This window comes from Sorghum bicolor, chromosome 10 (genome assembly GCF_000003195.3).
Source record: "Sorghum bicolor cultivar BTx623 chromosome 10, Sorghum_bicolor_NCBIv3, whole genome shotgun sequence".
Classification (NCBI taxonomy): Eukaryota; Viridiplantae; Streptophyta; class Magnoliopsida; order Poales; family Poaceae; genus Sorghum; species Sorghum bicolor.
The window spans coordinates 48,681,230-48,703,519 of NC_012879.2; the positions used below are offsets into that span (position 1 = coordinate 48,681,230).

Here is a 22,290-nt window from a genome sequence, read left to right on the forward strand (position 1 = left end):
AGGTGGTTACATTAGATGACCGCCTCAGTTAATATATATTAACCAAGACGGGTATTTTAAGGGTGCCCACCTCGGTTAATATATTTTATGAGGCGGTTGTTGTAACCGCCTCGGTTAATAGAAAATGACAACCTCGGTTAACGTTAGAGGCGTTGAAATTTCTATTTGACTCGGAGGATGTTTTTAAAAGATCACGGTAAATCTTTTTTGTAACAGTGAGGTAATAAATGAGGTACCCTAACTCCGCATCGTTCCATTGTTTCTGAAATTTTGAATGCAGCTCAGGTTTAATGTTACTGATCACACCCAGAATGAGCTTCATATTTTCAATGTAATTAGATGTGTAGATTTCTTATTATGTTCATCTAAATTGCAAGCCATATGTGACGCCATAGGCATATGTAAATATGTAACTCCCCGTGCAACGTATGGGCTTATATCTATGAGTATATATATTTATATGTCCAAGTATGGTTTATTCTCTGTGAGCTATAATTCTTGATGATGATTTTTATTGGACCCGTCACTTGCATGTGCTTCTGCCTCGCCAGACAAAAAGAACAAAGAGGTCGGTATCATTGTGAAAACATGAAGTAGGATAAAGTGGCCTTATCTTGAGTTCTTATTAAAAAAGAATCATATTGTATCAAAATATGTTTCCAAAAAACTGAAACTTTTTTGGGCGAAGAATAACTTAAAAAAAACACAATTTAACTTGTTCCACTAAAAAGGATTATAACTCAAAAATATACAATTGCTGCACATATGGTAAAACGCAATTCATATTCTAAAATATGTTTTCTATGGCCTCCATGCTAGCTAGGTTGGTTCTGTGAAGTGTAGTGCTTAATTCCACGCATTAGCTTAGCTTCTTGCAGAATCAATGGCATTAGCAGCGATGCTATCTTCTGCTTCTCCGTCACGAAAAAAGAACAAATAAAGACAATTCTTTTAGTGAACAAAAGGAAACTGGATGCAAAGTTGTTTACGTTAGGTGCCCGGCTAGGGAGAAATACCTTGAGTGCTTACCCGCACATCTTGGAAAGCAAACTGTTCTTTGCTTCTCCGATCAGGTTGCTTGAGATCTGATGACAAATGTCCTATTTATAATCCCCTCCCCTTTGCTTTTGTGGCATTGCAGGCGTATAACAGCGAGCGTTATCACCATTTGCTTCTCCTATCCTCTGACACACAAGCAAAAAAAAAACATTGCATAGAGATCGAAAGAGAGAGAGAGAGCAACAATGGCAGATCTTGCCATTGGGATTTCCAAGACGGTGGTTGAGAAGCTGGTGAACAAGGCCAGGTCCGCTGTCAAGGAAGAGGCGGAGAAATGGCAGATCCTGCAGCGTGACATTGTTTTCATCAAGGACGAATTCGAGATGATGCAATCCTTCCTCAACACCACTGGGCGGGAGCGCATGAAGAACCAGGTGGCAAGGACTTGGGTGAGGCAGGTCCGCGACCTGTCTTATGACACTGAAGACTGCATCGAGTTCGTCCTTCACCTGGACACAAAGCGGTCGACCTTCCTGTGGCAATTATTCCGCTTACTGCGTCCCAAGGTGGTACCAGCAATGCTGCCGCTGGACCAAGCCGTCGCCGAGATAAAGCAACTCAAGGCCCAAGCTGAGGATGTGAACCAAAGGAACATACGCTACAGCCTCACCGGCAGCTCTGGAGATCAGCACATGCTGCCAACTCCTGCTGCCAGCCAGAGGACCCTGGACATCTTCATCAAGCCCAGGGATGGCTTTGATAATAATCAGGCAGGCACTTTGGACCTCGCTGGATTGATAAAACGGGAGGGCAACGAACTTCAAGTGATTGCGGTGTCTGGAACAGGAGGAGATCTTGGGACAACATCCATCATCAAGAAGGCATATGACGAGCCAGAAATCCGTGGAAAGTTTCACTGTCATGCTTGGGTGAAGCTGATGCATCCTTTCAGTCCCCATGAGTTCATCCGGAGCTTGTTGGCTGAGTTCATCACAAATTCTCCCAATACCCAAGAGCCCAATACACAAGACAACACCCAAGAGCCCAATACTCAAGAGCCCAGTACCCAAGAGCAAGGAGTTAACAATGTACGTCTGCAACAAGTGCTGGAGATGATGAAGGCAACCCAAGACAGTATACTTGCAGAATTCATGGAGAGAATCAAGGAGAATAGATACCTCATCGTTCTAGAAGATCTCTCCACTGTCGTGGAGTGGAATGCCGTCAAGATGTTTCTTCCAGACATGAAGAACGGGAGCCGAGTCGTTGTGTCAACGCGGCAGCTTGAGATCGCAAGCCTGTGCACGGAACAGCCATACCATGTATGGTTGCTCCGGGAGTTGTCAACTGACCACTCCATCTATGCCTTCTCGAAGGTGCTTCCAAAAAATCGGCAGGTAAATACCAACAACTGCATGCAGTATATATTTATTTACTACTAGTTGCATAGTGCTCATCATACATGAATACGACAAAGTACTTTCCTGTAGCCATCAAAAACTTGTATATGTGACTAATTGGTAATATTAAAGCTATCAACTTTAATATAACAAGTAATATGCATGATTTAAGCTATTTAAAAACTTATCTACGTGGCTAGTAAAATTATATAAGTTTATTATTTTTAATGACATATAAAAGTTAGTTTTAATATGGCCAATTATATTAATTTAAGTGCTTTAGTTATTCATAATAAAATTATTTTTTGTATTTCAAACTATTTAATGATAAATACTATTTAATGTTTATTGTTTTTTATATGTTTAATGATTAAAATATTTATCATATATATTATTGGGTTGTCGATATCTACGGGGTTGTATAATCATACTGTCAACATACGTAGTGATTTTGTTCTTTTGAGACCACCGACAAACTAATTGACAAATATTATTGTTGAAATCTAGTATCAGTATCGAATTTGAATAAAAACATGGTAAATAGCACTATCTGTATTTAACTTCATATGGATCCGATCTGAATCCATCCTATATATGTCGTTGTGAAGCATGCATGTTACCTTCGTCACTTCCTATGCTGTGACGTGTAGCCTATAAACACAAAATATTGGATGACAAGCAACCCGTAACTTCGAAGCGCGCCAGCTCCTGCCGCCTTTTTCTCCCTCGATGACAACCGGTCTCCCTCATGCCTGCCTCCTCACTCGCCGCCCCGACCACCGACGACTCTCGCCGCCAGCCACGCTACACACCTTCCACCCCCAATGCTGCCCACCGCCTCACCGTGGTTGCGCTAGGGTTTCACTGCGTAGCTCTGTGGCCACGGACGCAACGGCCTCTTTCTCCTTCTTACTTCTTCCACGGCGAGCTCTGGCCATGGGTGTTGCCGCCCCGACTAGACCTGCCGCCTCCACCGTTGTTAGGAACCTAACACCGATGCCCTGCCATCTCCACCGCCTGGCCGGCCTGCCTTCCCCAAAGCCTCCTTATAAGCCCGTTGGAGTTGTAGAAGAAGAGGAGAGGCCGGAGAGGGAGCTCGCTGGAACCCTAATGCCATCACCTTCTTCTTCTTCTTCTTCATCTTCTTCTTCTTCTTCTTCTTCTTCTTCTTCTTCTTCTTCTTCTTCTTCTTCTTCTTCTTCTTCTTCTTCTTCTCTAGCGTGGCATGGTAGGGAGAGGGAGACACGTGGGAGGGAGAGGGAGATGCGATGGAGGGAGGTTGCATGCGCCATCACGATAGCTGACGTATTTGAGTTTGAGCAAAACATCATTGCGCATTCTAGGGCCTTGGAAGCCTATATTATGCACTTGCACAATGTACGCACGATCGTCCAAAGTACCAGATCCACAGTTTCACCAAGCCCCTGTTCATCGGTTTGCTGAACTCGGCCACCGAACCGTGCCCAATCCATGCAAGACCATGTCCACCCTCTATACACAGGTTGGGTTCGGTTTACATCAAAATTGGCTTTATGACAGAGTAGCTCTAACAGGTCACGGGTAAAACCCAAGTAACCCATGGAACCTCGTATTGATCTTCCCGGTGCTACCGTTGTAGGTACGCATGACAACGGGGATGATGACCAGCGACACAACAATGACCACACTAGCACCGGAATTGTAGGCCGAGCTTCACTTGCACCGTGGCTACACCCTGCCACCCCACCGTTAGCGCCACTGGGAGGAATTTCCAGCACCAGCACCAGCACCAACACATCGTTGTCGAACAACGCGGTTGAGGCCCATCCGCCATGTGTATGTTGCATCTGCCTTGTCTGTTTCCAGTCCCGTGTGCAGCGTCCTTCTCTACTACTACAAAGCACGTCAATCGTTGCCTCGTTGGCGCTCCTCTTGCATACGAGGTGGAGCATGGTGCGATTGACATGTGTCGTTTGGCCGACAACGTCCATGCCTATAAATCATATGGAAGGAGATGAGGTCAGACTCAGCATTGTCCCTGACTCCCCGTGGCATAGAGGTTGCCCGTGCGCTTGGCACCATTGGCGAGCCTAGCCTCATTAGAGCCTCAGAGGAGAGCCGCTAAGGGTGAACAACAAGTTTGATGCCATCCAACACGACGATGTGGATGCTAGTGCCCCTGGCCCTACCACTTCAGCCGCTCCCGTTTCGGCCAATCTCGAACTCACGATGTACGTCGTCCTCTGTGTGGAACCCATTGAAACCACTGAACAAAACCAACCCATTGAGTTGTCGAAGTTTCATGGAAATCACATGAAACCAACCCAACCGGGGCCATATACTACCGACACGGGTTACAAATTGACTGGAACCCAAGAAACCTGGACCATGCATAGACATACTCTCGCCCGCTGGCGGCTAGCTACCGATCATGTCATTGATATAATGTTGGGAGTGTTTGGTATAAATGTCGATGCAGCTCGAGGTACGATGGCCTAGCACGAAACCCGCATTTTTGGCCTGACCCAAGCACGACATGACATGGTAGTCAACAGGCCCGCGCTAACCTGGCCTGATATAGCAGGCTGTGCTTGGGCCACACCCCAGACACGTGGGCTAATAAGGCATGGCCTAGTCCATAGAGCGCGGCCTGGTAGCGGCCCAACCTCCTCGCATGACCTGCTAAGAGCCCACCCAATTCCCTAAGACCTAACCCTACATTGCACTGGCGCACTCACCCCTCCCATGACACCACACTCATGGCCCCGCCGCACTCCCTCCTCCCACTCGGTCACGCTCGCGACTCGCCTCGTTCGTGTCTCCGGTCGCCACGCAAGAAAAGGCAGCGAGCAGTGGCCTCCTCCACGCTGTCGGTAGCCCCCTCGGTCTCTTCCTCTAAGCCCCCACAGCGGTGGCCTCAACCGGAGAAGATCTGGCCTCCGCTTCTCGGCTCCCACGAATGACAAAGAGGGTGAGGAAGCAGGAGCCTTTTACGCGGTGGATCTGACCTTCAACGCCATGGATCCAAGCCTCCACCTCCCGCGGCGGCGCGGCTGCATCTCCATCCCCGTCACTCTCTCTGTTTCTCTCTCTCTAGTGGCAGCGACGAAGAAGGCTACAGGTTGGCATGACCCGCAAATTAAATTTGGTTGTGCTCAGCGGGCCAGCACGACACGATTTCCAACTCGTAGTGCCGTGCTTGGGCTGAGGTTCAGGCATGAGGTCTGGAGAGGCACGGCCTGGCAGGCACGACATGCCGTGCTGGCCTGACCCTCTGCGGACCATGCCTAGCCCGGGCCCGGGCCATGTCGAGTCGGGCCGGCCCAATGGCCATCTATAATGTTTGGTTTGACACCACACTCTGCCTCGCCATACTTGTGGCCCACCATTTCTAAGCTAGTGTTTGGTTCCTGCATAGTGTTTGGCACCCACAACATATGCAGACTTGTTTTTGGCCACAAAGTGTAACGCTAGTTTTTGCCACCGCCACCACAACCCACAGCTGGGTGTACTGGCCATGGCGTAGAACCAAACAGCCCCGTTATCCATATATCTAGCGCCTTGCGTTGCGTATGTACCTTGCTATTTGTTGATCCATTTTCTCTGGATCTTCTTATTTGCAGGGCAATAAAACAACCACATCGGAGAGGTGCTGGAAGGACGATGACCCAGAGGCCTCCGACCATTGGCTGCAAGTACATGGCCTTCATGGCGTGCGCTCTTCAGAATTAGTAAATGCACTTTGGAGCCAGGTACGAGCACACAGCGTGGTCTCAGTGTGCGGGGTGGCTGGTGCCGGGAAATCTTTTCTCGTCCAAGCCCTATATACCCATCAGAGTAGTCGTGGTTGGTACTATCAAGGAAGCTACGTACACGTTGTTAGTGTACCCGACCCGTTCGAGATCACCGACTTCTGTGAGAGCTTGTTTCTTGAAATCTTCTCGACACCACCAAAACATGGCCAGGATATCTTCCAATTGTGTCGGAAATATCTCGAGCAACAACAGTGCCTTGTTGTTGTTGACGGCCTGCGGTCCAAGGAAGATTGGGACTTGATAGAGGCTAACTTGATACCGGGTGTTTTTCCTTATGGAAGCTGTATCATTGTTATTACCAGGGAAGAAAGTGTTGCCAGACATTGTGCAACGTCAGCCGATGCAGTGTGCCGCGTCAGAGGTCTAGAAGCTGATGCGGCCCGTCGTCTCTTCCAGGTGTGTGTGTGTATATATATGCTTCATGCTAACGATCTTACTAGTGAAAGTACTGTTATACTCTTTTCATTTGGCGAAATAACATGGATTAGGAATCTCATAGCTAGTATCACATGCTTCATCATCCAGCTATAGTTATAAAGTCAGCATACACCAAGAGTACCTCTGTTTTGGGGCATATAGTTAACATGGTTTTTTAATTATTACAACAGTCGACACATGGACTTTGATTTGTATGATCGCATACCTTTGTGGTAAGTGGTATGCAAAGATAAGACCTACTATCTGTCTGTGGGTGGCAAACCTGCTTGGCGTCCAGCTTATCAAAAAATATTCTCCTTCACGACCACCCATTATTATCCCGTCCGTTTACAAACCATCTCGCACACCTCCACAACACCTTTATAATACTTACCACCATACTCTAGTTGTACTATAGATCTTAGTGTTCCTTTCAATTTACTTCATTAAATTTTTATCCAAACAAATGAAGTTGTCTATTTATCTATATTCTGGAATTATTTAGAGAAGCTTTACTGCTGACCCGGAACTATTTCCGAAAGACTTCCACCATGTTCACACAGTTTCATTGAAAACTGAATTCACAAAATATAATTTGATCAACTCGTGTGGCAACTTGAATATATATGTATAACAATATAAAAATGCATCATTTGATTTGGGTCATCCATTCGATCTAAAGTAGCCTATCAATCCACTATAGTAGAAAAGAGTACAACATCGACGCCCCCTTTTTATACCATAGGCGGTTTTAGTTATCACGCGCCTGTAGTATAAAAAGGGTGGTGTCAGAGCTACCAACCGTCTGTGAAGATGCATTACCACAGGTGGTTGTGTAAATGTTACATTTACACAGGCGGTTGTAATGCATCTTCACAGGCGGTTTTCCTAACAAATCGCTGTAGAAATCATGTATTTCTACATGCGGTTTTCCTAAGAAAGAAAACCGCTTATAAAAATAATTTGAAATTGAATTTTTTAGCTTTTCAAATGACCTTGTTTGAAAAAACTGTCAAAATGAAAGTTGTAGATCTCGAAAAGTTATGAAATTTTGTAGTTGATAATTTTTTTCATTTGAGATTATCTTGTCGTCGAAAACAACGTTTGAATTTCTCAAATTTGAAATTCAAATTTTGTAAATGACCTCCGATGGAGAAACTACCAATATAAAAGTTATAGATCTTGAAAAATTATGAAACGTTGCAGTTGATAATTTACCATTTAAATCTGTTTAGGGCCTGAAATAATTAATGTATGCTCAGTTTAGGATAATATGCGTGGGGAACTAAACACATTTGAGTAATAGGTGGAGTGGTAGAGGCGGGTTACGCATGATGGAGAGGTCTCAGGTTTGAAACCCACTAGCCGTGTAGGGCATGATTTTCCGTGAAAAAATGCGCGACGCCAATGGGCCTTTCCTGGGATTAAATCTTTTTTTCTTATTTGTAAAACGTGATTTCATATTTTCTATAAAAAAAATTTCACAGGAGGTTCTCTAAGAGAGTCGGCTGTGAAAATGTTTTCTACAGGCGGCTCACAAGGAACCACCTGCGGAATTGACCCATTTGTACTAGCCTCCAGCACAGGCAGTGCTGGAAAATGCCAGTAGAAATAGGTTACCAACCGCTTGTATAGTATGCACCTGTACTAGTGATCCATGCCCCTACACTGGTTACACTGCTGCATGTTCGGGCATTAGCACCGGTCGGGAAGGGCCTGTTGCCCCGGTTCCCGAGCCGGTGCTGCCCTTCCGGGACTAAAGGCCCACCCTTTAGTCCCGGTTCGGGCAACCGGGGCTAAAGCCCCCCCCCTTTAACACCGGTTGGTAACACCAACCGGTGTTAAAGGGTCCTGCCAGGGCTGCCACGTTGCAGGACCCTACCAACCGGTGTTAAAGGGTTTCTTTTTCTTTTTTTTTGTTCACTTCTTCGGTTCTATTTATTGTTTATATATAATATATAATAACATGTTTTTCAATACATGTTTTGCTGATACAATAATATATTTATATTACACGCATATTAAGCATATATAAATGAAAATTATAGGCTTAGCTTAATAATTAAGCTTTGCCTATAATAAAATGAATAGACCACATCAAAAATTAAATAGATATGTAAAAAGCTTTATATATATATATATATATAGTTTTATATGTACAAAATTCGTAACACATATATACATAGAGTTTTTTCTCCCAATGTCTACAAACGATACAAATGATCATCGGTGTTTGGAATAAGAGTTTCGTTGCCGTTGAAGTGAAACTCGCCGTTTGGATTGATCACTTGGTCGCGGAGAAATCCTGCTATCGTCTCTTGGATAGCTTTGATTCGGTCTTGTTGTAGGACCTTTTCCCTCAGCCATTCGGTCTTTAATTTGAAATAAATAAAAAAGGTATTAGTTATCTAAGTTATTCAATATAATTCAGGAGATAATGAAAAGAGACATGTAACGTACTCTGAGCGTCTGTGGGTGTTTGATTGACTTGTGCCATCATGAATTTGCACACGTAATATGCACATAGATTGTTCCTCCCTTCTTGTCTTAAACACCACTGTACGATATATATATAAAAATATTCACGACCACGACAATAAGAAGGCTAAAAGTTAGCGAAATTTTGTTAGCTAGTAGAACTTACTTGTGGATGTATTATGTTAAGCGGCGCTTTACATCCACTGAGATGTTCACGGTCAATGAATTTTTCCCAAACCCTATACACAGCCATTGTATATAGTGAACTAATAATTACAGAGTCATATTATAATATTTTTGTAGGTGAGATCGACATTACGTACCTTTGAATAATGTTTACCATTTGTTGATAATTTTCTTGTGGTTTTCTCATTGAGTCAAAGATTATCAACCGGTTCTTGGGAATTTCAATGACCATGAGTATCCAGTGAAAGCTGTTTACACACACATATATATATAGTCAGTCCTATAATGTTAAATAAAATATGCATGCACTTAATAACTATATAACTCACTTGAAGTTGAAGGAGAAGAGTATTTTTTGTTTTTCTTTTTGGTTCACAAAGAACCTCATAAGATTGGTGCAGACTTCTGTCTCATGATCTGCTGTCCACACTGCCTGCGGAGCCTTGAAAACAATACAAGGGTCAACGAACCCAATACTATTGTCATTTCTCATTCTGAGCTCTCTCATTTGGTGCCTGCATATATACATACAAATCCTAAGTGTGTAAGGATTATATACATGTAATTAAAGAAGCTAGAAGTATAATAAAAAGAAAAAAATACTTACAGACAAAAGCAGCTGACAAGAGATTTGTCAAGAGCGTCGAGGTGGCATAATTGGTGCAATTCTTCGAACTGCACGTATATGAGGTCATCTCCACGGAAGTAGTGATGTTGTCTAATACGAACAGAAATCCAATTATCTCCCCTTTTAGACGCCTCAATGCACCATTTGTTTATTGCAAACATTTGTGTGCCGAGCTCGTGTAAACGCTTAGGATCGAATAAACTCCTGCCCGGTTCATATCTTGCCCTCCATTGATCAACTACCTCGGCTTTTTCAAATGTTTGGCATCCAAGAATGGCGGCAATTTCTTCCATATTTAAACCGCTCTGTCCAAAGTAACGCTCAAGCGAGTCTAGCTCAGACAACGCTAAGGATTTCTTTGGTATCAAGTCTTCATTTGAGCCGTATTGATTTGGCACAATCAAAGGGGGCACCGGTTTTGATACTTCTCCGAGCTGTGGGACCCCCTTTCCTACTCTCTTCTTAGTAGGCTGTGAAGACTTGACCAGAGACCGCTCATAGTCCGAAAGTGCTGGCTTTTTCTGAGCTTCGCGTTGCTTCTTTTGATGGTCCGCCACCTTCTGCCTCAGTTCCGATGGCTTCACATAAAAGTACGGCTTTTCTGGGTTAAGCCGTTTTTTCCTTTCCTCCTTTATTTTATCAAAAAATTGTTGGACCTCAGCTTTAGATGTTGCAATTACCTCCTCTTCACTCTTTTCGTAAGGTAATTTTTCTGGCGTCTTAGCTCTCTTTGCTGAGGCAGCCTTCTTTGGAGGTGGGACCGATGACTTCGGTCCTTCTTGGGCGGACCGCTTCTTACTACCTCGCTTTGGAGGCGAGGGGACCGACCGTGCACTCTTTGGAGAGGGCGGTGCAGGCGGTGGAGGGGGTGGGGCCGATCTTTTTGGCGTTGGAGAACGCGGTGGAGGAGTTGGAGAACGCGGTGGAGGAGTTGGAGACCTCGGTGGAGGAGGTGGAGACCGTGGTGGAGGCGGTGGCGGGGTCGGTGTGGCCGCCGCAGGTGTTGGAGGAGATCCAGCATTGTCACCGCCCGCAGCACTATGATGCGCTGGGGAGAGAACTGGACTTAGGTTGGAGGAGTCCTTGCAAAGAAAACAATTACAAGTTTTGTGAGTAAACTTTTTTTAAATTTCAATACATAATAAATAATATAAGAAGTAAAATCACACACAAACCTATGCTGAGGAATAATTATGAAGCGCTTGCGCCAACAAATAAATGTCTTCTCAGCTTCACCTAAGGTCTTCTCTCCGTCTCCCCCTTCTATGTCTAGTGGCACATTGCCACAACCTTTCTCAACCCTATCAACCGAGACGCTAGCATATCCACCAGGTACTGGTCGATTATGGATTCTTGGAGTGCCCGTTCGGTCGATAGGGTTGACAACAGCGATAGCCACCTTTTTGGTGGCATTCCCATCTGGTACATGCAGCTCACAGGTAGTAAAAGCCTCTGTGACATCATCCACGGGGAAGTGTAGCTTCGTGTCATCCTGAATGGTTGGTACTTCCGTGGATGCGCAGCTGCTTTTCAACTGGCCTGGGGGGCTAACATTGACCTCAGGCTGTGATGTACCTTGCCCTTTCGTCATTTGACTAAGTGCTGCTTGCACTTGCCTTTGAATCTCTGCCTGCATCCATTCTTCACGAGCTTTCTCTTTGTACTGGCATTCTCTTTGTTTCTATTGGCTCGTTCCTCGCCCTCTTCTGATGTTTTGTACTGCACAAAGTCATCCCAGAAGGCCCTCAGCTTTACATATTGCTTGAGGTTGAAATCTGGAGTCTCGTTTTTCTTGACATATTTATTGTACAAAGACTTCTTCCAATTTTGGAAGAGTACTGCCATCTTCTTCATAGTCCAGTCATAAATTCGCACCTTCAACTCTTCATCGTTGGTGTCGAAGGTGAAAACGTCTGTGACGGCTTTCCAAACTAACTCCTTGTCACGATCAGAGACAAAACTGATCTCAGGAGCACCTCGCTTCTCTCTCCATTCACAACAATTGATCGGTATTTGATCTCTTACAAGATATCCACAGTGACTAACATATTTATTTGCATGCTCACCAAGTGGTCTGCCTGTAGCTATCTCAAACTCAGAGATTACATAGCGGCCCTCCAACGGCTTCTTTGGCCCTCGTGGAGGTACGCTTCTCCCCGTAGTGGTCGATCCAGAAGGCTACACGTACATATAGAAACAAAAATACTAAATTAATAACCAAGTAATAAGTCTAAAACCTAATGTAAGAGATGCATTATTTATATATGTTTACATTTACATACCTCGTCAATATTTTCTTCTTGTTGCACGACAAGTTGTTGCTCAGGGGCATTGCCCTCTTGTTGCTCAGTAGGATTGCCTTGCATGATGTCGTGGTAATCAACAAAGTACTGACTACCGTCGTCGATCATATTTTGAATGGCAGCTTCCATATAATCAGGATCATCATGAGGACGGTCAGCCATTTCTATGTCTGCAACCATACATATATATATATATATATTCTATATAAGATAAGAAATACACTAATACTACTACAAATGAAAGTGTTGGAGTGCTCTAAAAATAATACTAGGATCTTTTAAGCCAAGTAATACATTAATAAAAAAGAACTAGAATAATATATAGTACAAACAAAAATATATACAAAACCCTTGACATTTTTTGCGCAACCAATCGCCAAAAGTTTCCATGTGCTGACGCATTATCCAAGCTTCATTCTTCCCGGGCCACTGGGACCGTAGGAAATCTTTGTGTACCTCAACATATGGTTCCACCAATGAGGAGTTCTGGAGAACTGTGTAGTGTGCTTTATTGAAGTAATCGTTTCCCGTACCAATATATGTTTTCTTCCCAAGTGTTCCCTTTCCGCTGAGTCTGCCCTCGTGTCGAGATTCAGGAATGCCAATTGGGTCAAGGTCTGGAATAAAGTCAACACAGAACTCTATGACCTCCTCTGTTCCGTAGCCCTTGGCAATGCTTCCTTTTGGCCGGGAACGACTATGGACATATTTCTTTAGGACACCCATGAATCTCTCGAAGGGGAACATGTTGTGTAGGAACACAGGACCGAGAATACGAATCTCTTTGACCAGATGAACTAGGAGGTGTGTCATGATATCGAAGAAGGATGGAGGGAACACCAACTCAAAGCTGACGAGACATTGAACGACATCATTCTGCAGAGTAGCTAGTTGCTCTGGATTGATTGCCTTCTGAGAAATTGCATTGAGGAATGCACATAGCTTTACGGTGGCTAGACGTACGTGTGGAGGTAGAATTCCTCTTAAAACGACCGGCAGCAATTGCATCATTAGAACGTGACAGTCATGGGACTTCAAGTTCAGGAATTTCTTCTCTGGCACATTAATTATTCCCTTGATATTGGAGGAGAATCCAGATGGGACCTTGATGCTGCTAAGACATTCAAACATGCTTTCCTTCTCTTCTTTGCTCAGAGTGTAGCTAGCGGGGCTTAAGTAATGACGTCCATCATCTGTCTTTTCTGGATGCAGGTTGTCTCGTTCTTTCATGCGCTGCAAGTCTTGTCGTGCTTCAAGTGAATCCTTAGACTTCCCGTAGACACCCATGAATCCGAGCAAGTTCACACAAAGATTCTTTGTCAGGTGCATCACGTCGATCGCGTTGCGGACCTCTAGGACATTCCAGTAAGGTAGCTCCCAAAATATGGATTTCTTCTTCCACATGGGTACGTGTCCCTTAGCATCCTTGGGAATAGGTTCGCTGCCTCGTCCCTTTCCAAATACTACTTTTATATCCTTGACCATTTCGAGTACATCATCCCCGGTTCGATTGAGAGGTTTGGTCCGGTGGTCTGCCTTGCCTTTAAAATGCTTGCCTTTCTTTCGTACTGGGTGGTTCACAGGAAGAAACCGACGGTGGCCAAGGTACACGACCTTTCGACATTTTTTCAAAAATACACAGTCAAGGTCTTCATAACAATGTGTGCATGCATTATATCCCTTGTTTGACTGGCCTGAAAGATTACTCAGAGCTGGCCAATCATTGATTGTTACAAACAGCAATGCTCGCAGGTCAAAGTGCTCTTGTTTGTACTCATCCCACATGCGAACTCCTAGTTTGCTCCATAAAAGTGGAAGTTCCTCAACTAATGGCCTAAGGTAGACATCTATGTCATTGCCAGGTTGCTTCGGTCCTTGGATAAGCACCGGCATCATAATAAACTTCCGCTTCATGCATAGCCATGGAGGAAGGTTGTAGATACATAGAGTAACTGGCCAAGTGCTGTGACTACTGCTCTGCTCACCGAAAGGATTCATACCATCTGTACTTAAGGCGAACCGCAAGTTTCTAGAATCATTTGCAAAATCTGGGAATTCTCTGTCTATCGCTCTCCACTGGGATCCATCGGCAGGGTGTCTCAGCATATTGTCTATCTTACGGTCTTCTTTATGCCACCGCAACAACTTTGCATTGTCCTTATTTCTGAACAGACGTTTTAATCGTGGTATTATAGGAGCATACCACATAACCTTGGCTGGAATTTTCTTCCTATGACGTTCTTCACCCTCAACATCGCCAGGATCATCTCGTCTAATCTTATACCGTGATGCCTTACATACTGGACATGCATCCAAATTCTCGTATTCCTCCCCACGGTAGAGGATGCAGTCATTAGGACATGCGTGTATCTTCTGGATTTCTAATCCCAAAGAGCAGACAACCTGTTTTGCTTCATACGTAGTGGTGGGCAATTCGTTGCCTTTCGGAAGCATCTTTTTTATGATCTTCAATAACTGCCCAAATGCCTTGTCAGATGTACCATTCTTTGCCTTCCATTGCAGCAATTCTAGTGTGGTACCCAGCTTTTTTTGCCCCTCTTCAGCGGTGGGATATAGCGATTTCCTGTGGTCCTCTAGCATGCGCTCGAACTTGGCTTTCTCTTTATCACTATCACATTCTCTTTGTGCATCACGGATGGCATCACCAAAAGCATCATCGCTCCGATCATCTTCTGCCGCCACCTCTTCTTCATTATCTGCCCCCATTGCAACATCATTGAAGCCACCGTACTGAGCAATAATATTGGCATGGTCCAATTCTTCTTCTTCTTCTTCTTCTTCTTCTTCTTCACCTTCATCCATTATAATCCCGCTTTCTCCATGTTTGGTCCAACAAATATAGTTTGGTACGAAACCAGACTTTAATAAGTGTGAATGAAGAGTTCTTGAGTTAGAATATTCCGTCAAATTCTTGCACACGGCACATGGACAGCACATGAAACCGTCCCTCTTATTTGACTCGGCCACACTAAAGAAATAGTGCACGCCATTAATGAACTCTTCGGAGCGCCGATCGGCATTATACATCCAATTACGTGTTACCATCTGCATTAAAGATAACATATATATTATGAAAACCATGCACACATATAGTTTCTCATCTTATTGCACAACATGTCTAAGATACATAGTTGATTAATTTAGGAAAGCTTGGCTACAACAAATACAATCGCAACTAGCATTAAAAAAAACAAAACTAAAATGCACTTAAGCAACATAATTAGTTCGCGTCTGATCCCAACTATAATAGATAGTTCGCTTGATCAACATCATTGAACTCCTTTCGTCGGCTCACTGCCTCACCACCTTCAGCCTCAACCACCTGTGCAAAAGATTTCTTAATGTGTTCAATGTATTCTTCCTCCCAGTACCAACCTGTACATCCGCCGGTACCGTCCCACTGAAATTAAAAGAGAGAATCAAAAGTTTAATTAATATCATTTAAAAAAATATGCATATATATAAGCAAATGTCTGGAAATAACTCACGTTACGATCTGGACACTTGTAGAATATACGACCCTTGTTTACTCCCTCTTTCGACACTTTGTACTCCATCAAAATCTTCTGCCCACACTTGCCACAAGTAATGAGAGGGAGTTCCGGACGGTATCGCTTTTGAACCCGTTGAGAGACTGAAGACCCGGTCACGGTTGCCATCTACTATCCATACTCAATTTTAAAACAATTATAAATTCCACATTTACTAGTAAACATGTATGATACAATGGACATTATATGTAGTAATAAAAATAAATCAAGTGATATTAACAAACCAATTAATTTGAACTATCCTACTTTCTATGATCATAAAAATATACTATAATTCATTCTTGCAAAATACATTAAAACTAGGTCAACCATGAAATATGATATATATATATATATGGATACTAATTCATGTGAATGATTCAAAATAACAAAGTGGATTTGAGCTAAAAAATGATGGGAACATCACAAGCCAAAAACAACATGAAAAAGACAAGAAAGGCTGAAGTTAGTCACCTCCAAGCACGAAGAGACGATGACGGAGTCGAAGAAGATCAACGATGGGCGTTGGAGATGAAGAACAAATGAAGAACAAGCAAGAAGAAGCTCCAAGAACAACAATGGTGCTCTCGGTTTCAAATGGGCAGAGGGGAGGAGGGAGCCGGCCTATAAACCGGACCTTTAGCACCGGTTCAGAGCAAAAACCGGTGCTAAAGGGTTACCTTTTAGCACCGGTTTGTAACACAAACCGGTGCTAAAGGGTTTGCCTCGGCCCGTGGCTCTGGCCGGTGCTAAAGGGACCCCTTTAGCACCGGTTCGTGTTAAAAACCGGTGCTAAAGGGTCCATGCCCCGACAGCACATGTCAGTAGCCGTTGGGCAGGACCCTTTAGCACCGGTTTGTAACACGGTGCTAAAGGGGTCTTTAACCCCGGGCCGCAAAAAGGCCGAGGTTTTTGGCCATTTTGGGCATCGACCAATGCCTCATTCTGTAGTAGTGTTACAAAGTTAGAAGGGGTAATTATGGGAAGATCATTGATAAAATCATTACCTAAAACACATCAAAATTATTTATCTTTGTGCACACTATCTCTCCCTCTCCCTACAATATTAGCTTAATTGTAGCCTACATCTAATGATGTATGAGTCTAGAATTAGCGTTCAAACTTTTATCTTAGTAGATACTGTTTTTTTATCCACATGTTAATTATAAATAAACAATATCTCTTATTGTACCTTTTATTAACTCGCCTTCGGTACTTTACAAAAAAAAGATCCTAGATCTTACACTACACTTTTTTAGTTATTGTAATGGCATAAACATTCATTTAAACTATACTTTCTTAGTTACTGCAACGGCATAGACAGTCGTTTCAACTTACACCACCATGCTCAAGATAATCAATTTTTATAGCAAATAAAACTCTATGTGTAGTAGTATTTTAAGAAAATAGAGTACAAACAATTAAACTATCATGTAAATATTTTACAATTGTTTGCTAAAAAATCATAAAAAAATACTAAAAGTAGTAGTTTACATAATTTATTGTCACGGACTATCTTACTATTAAATTGAAGGCCTCAACGAACCCTTCACGTTAATTTAAACATGGTGAGATAGGGGAAAAAGATAAATCCTACAAATTTATATAGTAACTAGAAACATTTGGCCTTCCATTTTGGTAGACTCCAATCACAATCACTAATATTACTCATTGGATCTATTTCATTTTAAAATGTACCTCTGCTATCAAAAAATTACATAAAGGAATGCTCTAATTTGCTTTTAGTTGTCCTTATATGCCATTATATAAATTCGAACTAACCCCAAACTTGTATCTAAATTGCATACCTCTATCATCATGAAAGATAGTTTTAAATGACTTAAAGTGTTTATATAAAGTATCCATGTTCTATCATTATGAATGATAAATAAGGTAACACTTCAAATTTGTATCTAAATTATCAACATCTACCACTAGTATAAAAAATCATCTCTACATGTGGTACTAACATAATTACATAAAATAATAACTCCTTAACGTTAACATTGCTAACCCATTAGATCTCACTTCGAGTAGTACCACCGATCCTAAGGCTTTGTTTGGATGCGCATGTATTCATCTCAATCCACATATGTTGAAGTGAATTAGAGTAAAATTAAACTAAGTTCTTCATTCCATTTCACTCCAACATTTAGGTGGATGCACATATATCCAAACAAGGCCTAAGTGACTTGGTGTCGATTTTCAATACATTATGCTATTTCTGTACTTAAGAGTGTAGTTTACAATATACAATACAAATATAAAGTAAGTAAAGAAAAATATGAGTTATAAGAAATCCTGAGCGATGAATAAATTTATTTTTTTTCTAAAAAAATCAAAATATGTATTCACGGTACAATAAGATACGATTAACTGTAGCAGGCTTGTTACGTTGCCCGCTGCGGTTAATACCATTAACCAAAGCGGGCACTTTATGTTGTCCGCTACGGTTAATCGTTTACCGCAGCGGGTGTTCCTGTGGCTAGAAGCAAGTGGGTGCGGTTGAATAACTGTGGCGGGCAAAAACTGTGCCCGCCACGGAGGTGAAAATGGGCTTGTTGCGGTTAATCAATCTTGTAGTAGAGAGCCACCAAAGGAAAGCTATGGTTTCAATTTAATTTTGTCAAAGAAAAAATGATTAGTACATATGAAAAACATACTGATTAGTAGTTAATATGTTCATCACAACTATAATATGCAAATTGTGTTAGCAAAAAAACAATTAGAAAAAACATATGAATTAACATAAGTAACTTTTATTAGTCATAGATGTTTAATAATCAAATGTCATATTTTTGTCATTTAGTCTCTAGACCGTGTGGAAGCACGAGTTGATGGACTAGTTAATATAATGAAAATAAATAATCAATGTCATTATATGTTATATATCCATTGAATTGCACTTATTCTTGGCTATGTGACTATATTTTTGTCACTTATACTTGCATCCTACATTTAGCCACTACATGGTAGCATATTTCATGTATACATGTTTGCTCGAAAAAAATAATATCATGTCAATTCTCATGACACGTGCTAGAAACAATACATACCCTAAAATTTTGCACAAAAGTCACAATCATTGTGTCATCAATTGGGTGGCCCATAATAATCACTAATAGCTGTTCGATCTATTCTACTTTCTTAAAAAAACATCAACCTCTCACATTACGAAAATAACATGCATAAATAGCCACTAAATTTATGTTAAAATAACTACCTCTTTCATTATCTTTCTACTACTAATTAGTGACCCCCCCCCAATGGAGCCCTAAGTTTAATTTTCAAAAGATACACTAGAAATTCTTATAAAAGTTATTAGCAACGTACCTGATATCCAGCCATCGATCTGATACATAGTCTGTAAAAATAATAGCAATCTAGTTCTATTCCGTTTCCTGAAAAATAAGCTCACATCTGCTAATATGAAAATGAACATATTTAAAGGAACCCCTTAATAGGCTTCTAAATTACCCACCTTTAACATTATGAGAGATGTCTAAATAAAGTAACCATCTAAATTGACATTATATGATACATAATTTACACAAACTAACCAAACCACTCAAATCTACATCTAAGTTACCAACATATGCTATTATACGAAAAGTTGAATGACAAAAAAAATGACTATATGTGTATACAGATTAAATTAGCCATCTCTTCCGCCATTTTGTACTCTTGGAGCCTCTAATTCGTAGGAAGACAGTAATATGTTAATATGATATTAAAATATATGATTTTTTTTGTGTGTTTGTCTTCCTATTTACTGATACAATTTTTATTTTCTATATACAATAGGACACCTTTAAACCTGATGGAACATCGTCTAAGGGGGATTCTAACATGATGGTTGAAGCAGATCTTATCATAGACAAGTGCGGCAGACTTCCCAAACTAATTGTTGCTTTAGCTAAGTATTTGGCCGAAGTACCAAACTTCATACGGGAGGCCCGGCGTTTGAATGCCAACTTTATGTATGCACTGAAGACGACCAGGAAGGGGCTGGATAGCTTCCAGGACGTATTCACCTGGATGTATTCAAGATTTCAGGCTTGTCCTCAACTCCTCAGAAAATGCATCTTCTATCTGTCACTCTTTACTCAAAGCAGTGTCATTCGTCAGAATCGTTTGGTAAGGCGGTGGATTGCGGAGGGCTACTGTGAGGGCACTGACAGCAATAGCATGGTGGAATATACAGAGAAGCTCATCCATGAGCTTCTCACCATTGGCATGATGGAGACACATACCAGGGCCGGTGACATGAGAACGACTTCTTGTCAGATCAACTCATTGTTCCTGGACTACTTCATCTCAAGGGAGATGGAAGAGAACATTTTCCTTCCACTGGAGGTCTCCGTACTGGTTCAGGACAGCACGATGAGCACACAACGTGCAGGACAGCACCTGGCAATAGGGAGCAGCTGGAGGAGAGACAGGTTTGTCTTCGAAAGCTTGGACTTCTCGCGGCTACGGTCTTTGACTGTATCCAAAGAGTGGAAGCCATTCTTCATATCTGACAGGATGAGAGTGCTTCGCGTTCTGGATCTGGAGGACACAAGTATAACTGATGATGACGTCGAAGAAACAGTGAAGAAGCTACCTCGCCTCAAGTTCCTGTCCCTGCGAAGATGCACAAAGGTATCTCGCCTGCCAGATCTGTTAGGTGACCTAAGGCAGCTCCAATCTTTGGACATAAAGTACACCTCTGTGACGAAGCTTCCTAAGAGCATCATCAAGCTGCAGAAACTTCAGTATATCAATGCCGGCACAAAGGTAGCGTCGACTGACGAGGAGCCCTCAACACCCCGGAGGAGTAGGCAGCATGGACATGTCGTTGATGCTTGTGATGGCGTCATGGTGCCTGGAGGCATTGGGGCACTGATCGCCATGCACACACTGGGTGTTGTCAACGTCAACGCAAGAGGTGGTAGGGGCACCCTGAAGGAGCTCAAGAACCTGACCCAACTCCATAAGCTAGGAGTATCTGGCATCAGCAGGAGTAACTTCAAGGGGTTGTTTTCTGCTATCCTGAGTCATAGCCATTTGGAATCACTGTCACTGCAGCTCCACATGGACAAGGATTTGGACTGGTTGGCTAAACTCACCCCTCCAGGGAACCTACAGCGTCTCAAAATACACGTACATGTAGAAAAATACACACACTGGAGCTCCCTACAGGCCCTTGGGCAGGTGAGAAGGCTGCAGACCCTTAGCTTCCGTTTCAAAACGGACCAAGATGTTGAGCTCCAGTTCAGTGACATGATGGACAGTGGCACCTGGTATACACCCAACCAATTCTGTGAACTCAAGGTCCTCGAGATAGCCTGCAGCTCCAACCTACATATGAAGTTTGCAGAAAATGAGATGACTGAACTTGAGCTGCTCAAGGTTCACTGCTTGGAAGGGTCGTCGCTCATGTTTTCTGGGATAGAGCGTCCAGCTAAACTCAAGCATGTGTGGCTCAAGGGTTCTTTTGACGACACGGTCAAGGCAGAATTGCGGCAGAAAGTTAAGCAGCATCATAACAAAAATCTTGACTTGAAACTGGACTAACAATGTTTTATCCTGATAATAATGGTGGTGGTTGCTCCAGGTCCACAACTCCACATGTGCTCTTCTGGCTGGTGCATTTTCTTTTGTTCCTCTTAATTTGTCCAATTCTCTCTAATTAATATTCTTTATTTCCTGTCTTCTGAACCAAAACTAGATAGGTAGTCCCTCGATCCCAAATTGTAAATTTCTAGACGTAATGTAGAGAGATAGATGTGATAATCTAATCACCATGTAGCAATTTATCAATAAAATTTCTGTTCTTTCGATATCCAGTATGCTAGTGAAAGAATGAGGTCTTTGCATTCCCCTCTCAAAAACAGAGAGGATCAGATACGGGAACATAGTCAGTGGCGGATCCAGAAACAGACCAAAAGGGGGGCTAAATAATATGGGCTAATTTTTTTTTCTCGCTCAATACAGTACACTAAGGCCTTGTTTAGTTCTAAATTTTTTTTGCAAAATAGGAATAGTAACATTTTCGTTTGTATTTGACAAATATTGTCCGATCATGGACTAACTAGGCTCAAAAGATTCGTCTCGCAAATTACAGATAAACTGTGTAATTAGTTATTTCTTTTATCTATATTTAGTGCTTCATGCATGTGCCGCAAGATTCGATGTGATGGAGAATCTGAGAAATTTTACAAAATATTTTGGAAACTAAACAAGACCTAATATATATAACTATAACTAAGATTGATAATTCAATATTAATTCAAAGTATTCAAAGGCAAAGATTCATAAAATAAGCATAAAAAATACCAAATACATATAGAGTCTTTTGCTAAAAAATAAAAAACTGTTACAAAAAATTTGAGCCCAAGAGGGGGGCTGCAGCCACCCCAGCCCCCCTCGTGCGTCCGCCAATGAACATAGTCTTGCAAATTTTCCCTCGGAGAGTGGCCAAGCCACTTAGGCTCCATTCGGTTTCGTCCAAGGAATGAAGTCCTAGAACCAATCTTACCAGGAATAGCT

The 22,290-nt window shown here is 42.4% G+C and overlaps 1 protein-coding gene across 1 annotated transcript; it reads left to right on the forward strand.

Moving 5' to 3' along the window:
• On the forward strand, positions 1,064 to 21,581 carry LOC8076700 (putative disease resistance protein At1g58400). The gene is made up of 3 exons (XM_021450307.1): positions 1,064 to 2,396; positions 6,002 to 6,589; positions 19,561 to 21,581. Exons 1-3 carry the CDS (start codon positions 1,245 to 1,247, stop codon positions 21,313 to 21,315), a joined length of 3,495 nt encoding a protein of 1,164 aa, XP_021305982.1. The 5' UTR covers positions 1,064 to 1,244; the 3' UTR covers positions 21,316 to 21,581.